Below are 8,334 nucleotides of genomic sequence, written 5' to 3' on the forward strand. Positions count from 1 at the left end.
ATTCGGTTGTCAAGATGTTTGAAGACAGAACACAGTATGTTTTAAGATCGTATTTTGTATCGTACTTTTATATTTTTTTCCCTTTTTCTTTTTTTTTTTTTTCGTTGAAGAACTTGGATAACGTCAGCTGGGACACCTTAGAGTATATATCTCTGCGCTCTCGAAAATGCAGTAACCGTGCCGTCCAGAGTCATTCATCCGCATCACTGCAGGCTGGAACGCCTTTCTCGGCTCGGACTTCCGCGACGTCGAAGGCGCGTTGTTGCATTCCATATGCCGCTGCCGCAATAATCGGGCACTGCAGCAGACTTTGGGCCGCATACGCGAGCTTAACAAGTACTTCCGGTGGCACGCCGCATTCTGCGAAAGCTTGAAGGTTTCCCATTGTGCACCCCGCATCCGACTTTTGATAGATGCCGATGACGCAAACTCAGTCCCTCCGAGAAAAAACGAGAGTCTGCGAGTGGCGGAATATGCAAATCAGTCGCAAGAGTTCCCGAGAAAAAGAAAGGGAGGAATTGCGAGCGGAAAGGAGGCCTCTTCCCTTCGGCTCGCCGTTTACGCCTTCTTCGCATGACAAACGCCTGCAGCAGATGAATTATATGACTTTCCACTCGCGTTTTAAAAAAAAATCATTGTTTTTTCCGAACGTAGGGGCTGAAAAACGATGCGGCTGCAGTCGCGGAAGAATAAATTGCTACAGAGAGTTCAAAGACCCCGAAAGAAGTATCGATTGAAATCACGAAATTGTGTTTAGAGTGCAGTAAGACAAACTATCGAGTGCGCTGGAAAGAGTGACTTTACGCAGACACCGCAACAATGTTACTTCACGTTAGAACCTGCACTTTGTTTCCGCACAGAACCACTTACTTCCCATTGCATATCGATGTCGGCAATATTTTTTGCTTTAGTCAACGCAATGCATCGTCAATCACGTGCTTTACAGCATGTGCGCGCGACACTAAGCCGGCGCCGGCAAGCAGGACGCATATTAGGATTAGTTAGTTAGTTAGTTAGTTAGTTAGTTAGTTAGTTAGTTAGTTAGTTAGTTAGTTAGTTAGTTAGTTAGTTAGTTAGTTAGTTAGTTAGTTAGTTAGTTAGTTAGTTAGTTAGTTAGTTAGTTAGTTAGTTAGTTAGTTAGTTAGTTAGTTAGTTAGTTAGTTAGTTAGAAAAGCGCCTGTCGGCATCGAAATATTATTCTCGGCTTAATGACTCGGAAATATGCTTCAAGTATATAAGCCCGCAAAGAGGACTATAGAAGTGTACTTCTTCACAAAAGGACGCTCATTGCGAAGGACCCTCTTTTCAATAATGCGTCTCTAAGGAGATACGCACACTACACATGGACAGAAGTTTGAGAAATACAAAGAATGTTTAGTCATAACCGCCACGTCCGTGCGCACGTTGTAGTACGTTAACTGTCGCGTGCGACTGCTTGCGCGTGTGCGCATTCACGAGTGTACATTCGCGCATGCGGTGACGTGCATTTACTTTCTTTTCGTGCTCGATTATTTTCTTATATTTACGGGTGCTTGGCATAAATTGCCGAGCTGCCCTTAATAATACTGTTAATAGAAAGTCAGCACTCTGTCCAGTCCCTTCTTTGTCTTGTACGCTTTGCAAGAGAGCAATACATGTAGCACCGTTGAATATGAAAGTGCCTGTAATGTTTATTCTCAATTACCTGCATTGTCATGGAGGCATAATTGCAGGAGGCCCAGCATAAGTAGCGCGACTGGCACAAAGTGTACACAATTCAAATTGTGTCGGCTTGACACCTTACCCGCTTAAGTCTTTAGGATGGCGCGAAGGAAGTCGAGGAACTCTTTCAACTCGCATGGGTTCTTCAATTTATCCATCGCCACCAACTTCGGGTCCTCCTCAGGCCCCGTGGAAAGAACCTGCACGCGCTTCACTTTCGAGCTGTCCTCGAACACCTCGAAAACGACGCTGGCGCAGAAACGAGGGTGGTCGTCGTAAGAGTCGTTGAGCAGCTTGAGCGTCGAGTAGACGCTCGAGTCCGACATGGAGAAGGCGTGCATCCTGTCGGGACGCTGGACTCCCTTCTCAAACTTCTGCGAGAGCGTCTCCTCGACTCGGCCGAGCACGTTGGCGGCGTACCAGAGCTCGTTGCCCGAAAGCACCAAGCCGAACATCTTGCGATCCGCAGCGATCAGGTCGTTCCAAATGGGCTCCGCCCAGGCGGGGATCGGGTTTCCGATGGACACGTACGTCATCAGGCTGTCCATGACCAGAAACTTCTCCCTCTTCTGGCGCGTAGGCGCCCCCGCCTTCTCCGCGATGAAAGCGAGAAGCTGTCCCATGGACAGGAAGTCGCCTCGACCGGGCGCTTGCAGCACTGCGTCGATGTTCTCGATCACGCTCGCCTGAAACAGCAGGTCATAGCGCGTCGGATCGACCTCGGGCGGCGTCGCTGTGGGAACGGCAAGGCCCGTTAGGGTCTCGACCAGGCTCTCGCGACACCGTTGTAAGCGTATGTGGGTCGCCAGCAGTTGATCGGGCTCGTCGGCCTCCAAGAATCCCTTGTATCGGGCCCGCAAGAGCTGGCCCAGTTTGAAGGCCTGCTCGTGGCCTGCCTTGGTGAGTTGGCCGTGACCTTCGGGGACGTTCTTTGGTAGGTTCTTGCAACACATGATGGGCGTCCTCTGGCCGTGCCGGCTTATGACGAAAACGTACAGAAGGTTGTCGGGCGCTTGCACACCTCTGGGTGCGGCGGAAGTGCGGACGTCCATCCTGGTCTCGCCAGATTTCAGGGGACAAGGAGAGCGAAATTTCTTAGTCTTCTTCCTCTCCTATCGTTTCTCTTTGTGCGAATAACAATCTAGAAAACCAGAAAGCGCGTTCAGAAGCTCACGCGCAGTGATTATCTTCGTCCTTTTCGCTCAACACTTGTTTTAAAGTACGAAATAAATAAACATTTTATCAAGAGAGAGAGAGAGAGAGAGTTGAATTTAACGACAAGACGACTCAGTCGCCTATACAAAGGTGATGGTCAGCGATGAAGATCACAGAGGCAGAGATTCCTTCCTCTTTTCTTGGGACCGCCGACAAGCTATTCTGCCAATACGTATTCAAGGGCATCAAGAAATTTTGGAAGAAAATGTGAAAAAGAATTATGCTAGGGGGTCAAAACCTCTCTCGAGTTTTACACATTATAATTTATTATTTAAAGGGAAGTTGAAAGGTTTTCCAGAAGAAATGAGTGAAGAGCAGTACGCCGTGGTTTTCAACCTTCTGAATTCGAATATCGCATCGAAATTGAGTGAAAGAAAGCGCAAACATATTTTATTTCGACGAAAAGTGCAGCAGCAGACACGCCCAGCTCGCGCGCCTCGTTTCCGCCTGTGATTGGTCGAGCGCCTCGTGACGTCACTAATGCTGTTCGTCCGGACCGATTGCTGCCGCTACACACGAAGCACAGTGCAAAGTAGTTTGGTGGTGTTTTGCTGAGACGGCCATGGAAATTTTCGAGAGCTTGCGTTTCCCTGAGGAGTTCGGCTTTAAGTCCAAACTCTACGAGAGCGATTTTGCGCGCGACGGTGACGGGCGACGGCTTCGAGCGACAAAACGGGCCGCCGCTTGAACAAGTCGCTCGGTGTTGTCGCTCGATCGCTCGTTTCTAGAAATCTAGAACTCGTCGCTCGTCGCCCGGAAATGCTATGAGCGACTAGCCAATTGTGCGAAGCCGAAACTGGATGTACATAACTCAAATACTGCTGTTTGTCGCACGGAACGAGCAAACTATTGAATTTTACACGTGCAAGAATCAGAACCTAGTGCAAGACCTTCAGAAATATTTTATGCTCCTTCTTGAGTAAAATACATCAACTTAAATTGATAAAGCATGCGTCACGCTAGTTTCGGCGCGTATATTGCTGCCCTCATTCCGGGAAGTCGTCGCTCAAAGACGTCGCTCGCGTGGAGTTCGGCTTGCAGACGACGAGTGAACGCGACAGCCATCGCCTCGCTTGTAGCGCTGTCGCCGTCGCGTGCAAGATCACTTGTAAGGAGTTTATACTTGTACATACTACACGTACGTACATACTTGTATATACTACATGTACGAGCCGATTGCGAAAAGCCGGCCTCTCCAAGAAGCAAAAAATGCTGGTGCAAGCACTACTTTCCACGCGAACGAAGGCGAAGTGTTAGCATCTCCTTGTGTTGGAAATGTTCTTTGGCGAGTATGTTTTTTGCTGAGCTGCATTCAGCGTTCCAGTGAGTACGTTTCCGGGCAAACAACTGTAGTGTTATGTTCCTGCATGCCTCCTCGTAGAACGTAAGCGGTGATGCGATCTTCAGCATTTGTGCGCTGCCCCAAAGCTGTCGGCAACCTACACAGATGGTTTAAACGCGGGAAAAGTTTACCGGCTGTTGTAGCACGTGTAGTATAGAACCTTCATCAGCGCGCCATCCGCATGCTACTCGTAACCGGCGAATTCCGTCGGCTACGTGAGATGGTCGGTTTCTTATGTGTGCGAGAGAAGGGGGAGTGCAGCGTCTTGGCGTGAGCAGGCTTTCCAACACATGCAAACTTTACGCTTGCTCTTCGTTATGGTAGCTGCATGCAGGCTGTTTCACAACACACGTGCGAAAATAAAATTCGCGGCGCTTGGCGATGAAACCTGCGTCAAGGGCGGGCGATAAACATGCACCTTCCGTTCAGCGTGCTAACTATTTTTTTAGGAGAACCCAAAGCACGCATTATTAATAAACTCCGGTAGTAATCGTCACGGAAGTGGTTAGAGCACAACACTTGTTCTTGAGCGCTTCAAGCTATTTCGCTTCACAGCAGCCTCCCACTTAGCTGAAAGCTTCTTGTCTTGCAGGAACTAATGGAACATCGGAACACCGTCGCGGCCGCTGGTGTTCGTGCAAGCGTAGGCTGCACAGAACGCCGGCATGATCGGCCTAGAAGTTGAATTGATGCTGCGCACGTCAACTACCACACCTATATACACACAAATAAAGGAATGTAGGGTCGAGCGAAGCAGACTAGGACGCCACGCACGCAGAAATAAGCCCGGTCAGGCACGGTCGCTGAGGCTGCGAAGGAGTGGAACACCAGTGTTGACGTCACTACGCCGCTGTTTCCGGTCTCCGCTCGCATCGTCAGCGTCAGCAGCAGCGCGCGGCGCTCGACGGGGGGCGGAGCTACAGCGCAATTTTAACCGATGATTGCGTCGCTCCTAAGTGAAAAATCCCCCCCCAAAATTTTACCTTCATGGTTTATAAGGTTCCCGCATCCGTATATGAGCGTCTTATTGAATTCGACAGACTCTTCAGCTTCCCTTTAAGGATGCTGGATGTTTTGCGATACCTTGGGGTCGTGTACTGTCACGTCCGTTCGATCGGTGCGTTTTGATCCAGCGACAGTGGTGCTGTGACAGTGAGGTTGGTAAGGAACGAGGCTTATTCAAACAATGTTTATAAATCTTATTGGGTGATTGTACGGTTCAGTAATACCCAGAAGCGTAAGGAATGCACAAAAAAACAACGAAAAAGAATCCTATACACCACTAGCTGTCGGCAAGAAAGAGCTGATCTACAATATAACTTCATTATGCCGGTGACAATACGTAGGACAACCAGGCGGGTGTCGAAACGACAGTACCAGAGAACATGCAGCATCTTTAAAAACCACAACCACCAAGCATCTAGCTTTTTCAACAACGCAATCACGATTTCAACCATACCATTTCACGACAATCAGGCTTTAAATGAAAAATTCGAGCACACCCAAGTTCTTCTTATGAGTGGCGAATGCGAGAGCCCAATTGAACGCCGCTGAGCGGTCCTTACCCCCGTATTCATAAATGCGCCTTAACCTGAAGCACTTGCTTGACTTGATTGAAATGACTTCTGTCGTGATCGCGCCTAAGAAAGCGCAATGAGCGTCTTCAGCACGTTCGTGCCAGGCGTCATATAAATCAAGTCAAGGACGCGCTTCAAGTTAAGATGCATTTATGAATACGGAGGTTAGAGTTATGAAGTCCTCGCGGGCAAACGAGCTCGTTGAGACGCTTGAACAACGCCTCCTGCACTTCGATCCTTGACGTCATGCTACCTTGCCCGACTGCCATATAATCTAATGGGGACGCTCACGAGTAAGTCGCGGTGATTTTGGCGTCACCACTTTCGTCACGCCGGGCTTGGCCATAGAAATTTCGGTCAAATTAGCATGACGTCATAAGGCAGGGTGCACAGACCTGCTATATAGCAGACGTCGGCTTGGCGCGTTTTGAATTAGCCTTACCGCGGCGCAGTTAGATACAGGCGAGAGCTTGCGCGGACAAGGAACGCACGGTTAACACAGGCTTCTGAAATCGAGGGCGAGGGTGACGTGGCGTCGCGGCGATGCCCTCTCCCATCACGCAATACCTGGCGCGCTATCGCCCAAGGTGTTTCTTGCGCCCGCGCTGCTACATTGAGGCTCGCTCGTGGCATGGCGTCACAGCCAATGGGAATTTGGGTGCCGTTTTTCGCTAGTCCAGAGGACAGACGCAGGCTTTTTCGTTCAATGGGCCATCTGACGCGCTCGCATCAAGAAAGTAAAGACGTGCTGAAGCCCGACATCTTAGAAGCCGTATAGACGGAAGCTGGCAATCATTAATTTGTGTATCGCCAATTCTACCAACACAAAAATAAGAAGGCTACCTGCGCAAAACCAACCGACCAGCCTACGACCGGGCTATCAGCCCTACAAGAAAAAATGAGACGGAATTAGTTGTTCCGTGCTATATTAAGTGCCAAAACTAATATTAAACGATCAGCTGATACTCCAGCGGTATGCTCTGTGTTCTCTTCCCTGCGGTCCGTGTCAGCGTGACTTTTTTTTTCTTTTTTTTTTACTGGATGGTACCCATTCTTGCAATGTGTATTCAACGAACTCAGGGCTGACGCCATTCTAACCCCTCAGTGTATGATTTTTTTTTTTCTTGTGAAAAAATTCGGCTAGCCTTTGTTTTGTACAAATATGCCTAAAAACCATGTTTTTAAGGAAACGCTTAGTTGCAATTTTATGTGCCAAAATGGTCCCGTATCAGGAGTGACGTGCAAACACTATCAGGAGCGACGTGCAAACGGAGCTACGCGACTACAAAAGCGCTACGACCAAGCCGCAGACGTAGCCTACGTGGACACAGCGGAATGCCCCAACCAGAACGCCATGACGGTCGCCGTAGCCGCAGTAGCGCCTCGCCGCGACCACATCAATCACCCCTCAACCCGAAGGAGAAGAAACGGCCATCACTTTAGCCTACGCCTCTACCAATGCACACTGCATCATCAGCGATTCCAAAACGGCCCTTCGCAACTACACAAAAGGACTGATAGCACCCCAAGCACAGAAGATCCTTTCCGGCACACCTCCCTCAAGGCAACGCCGTGTCCAGATTATCTGGGCCCCTGGTCACTCGGGTCTGGCTGCAAACGAAGCCGCCCACGCTGCCGCTCGAGCTCTCGCACACCGGGCGCATCATCCTTATCCTGCGTCTTCCGATCCTGACGCGCCCTCTGTTCTGCATCGCATTCACGAGCGGGACCGAAAGGTCGCGTTCAGAGAAATCCTCCTCCACTACCGTAGAGAGCGGTTACCCCTACCCTCCAGCACACAAAACACTCAATAAATCTCAATCCACCACTTGGCGACTACTTCAGACGCGAACATTCCCAAACCCCGTGCCTCATTTACCTCATTTACCCGATGCATACTCCCCACTCTGCAAAGCGAGCGACGCCCACGCTGACCTCGAGCACATTATCTGGGCACGCCCCAAAGCCTCACTTTCCAACACCCACTGCACTAACACTACAAGCTACATAACTACGGCCGAGCACTGGGACACCTTGTTCCTCAGCTTGAACCCAGAAGGGCAGCTCTGGGCCATCGGGATGGCCGAAGACGCCGCCAGAAAGCAAGGACTGGCCGCCATCTGAGGAAGGGGTTGGACTGGGTGGGTTAGTCTCCCAAACCTCGCCACGTCTCGGCGCCATCAAGGACACAATAAAGTTTTATCTCTCTCTCATAATCAGATCGTGCTTTCGGTACGTAAAACTCCAGAATTATCAATTCTGTAACGTTCATAACGCGGTACTCCCCCTATTTTCATTTCACGAACAGCATGCAGGGGACGTATTCTGCGGCGATCACTTCGGCAATATTATCGCCTTCGCGTGAAGTAGAACTCTACCAGCCAATCAGCTCATCGAATTTTGTTCAACCGGTCAATCATCGCGCGCCTGACGGCCGAGGCGATATTATCGCCGAAAGTGACCGTCGCAGAATACGCCCCCTGAGAAGAAAGTCTACTC

The 8,334-nt window shown here is 49.8% G+C and overlaps 1 protein-coding gene across 1 annotated transcript; it reads right to left on the minus strand.

Annotated features, from left to right (window-relative positions):
• Positions 1-1,690: 1,690 nt before the first annotated feature.
• Positions 1,691-2,790, minus strand: LOC126522692 (putative acid phosphatase 5). Its single transcript, XM_050171467.2, has one exon. It carries the CDS (start codon positions 2,751-2,753, stop codon positions 1,788-1,790), a length of 966 nt encoding a protein of 321 aa, XP_050027424.1. The 5' UTR covers positions 2,754-2,790; the 3' UTR covers positions 1,691-1,787.
• Between the last annotated feature and the right edge of the window lie 5,544 nt (positions 2,791-8,334).

The sequence above is a fragment of the Dermacentor andersoni genome, chromosome 6, assembly GCF_023375885.2.
Source record: "Dermacentor andersoni chromosome 6, qqDerAnde1_hic_scaffold, whole genome shotgun sequence".
Classification (NCBI taxonomy): Eukaryota; Metazoa; Arthropoda; class Arachnida; order Ixodida; family Ixodidae; genus Dermacentor; species Dermacentor andersoni.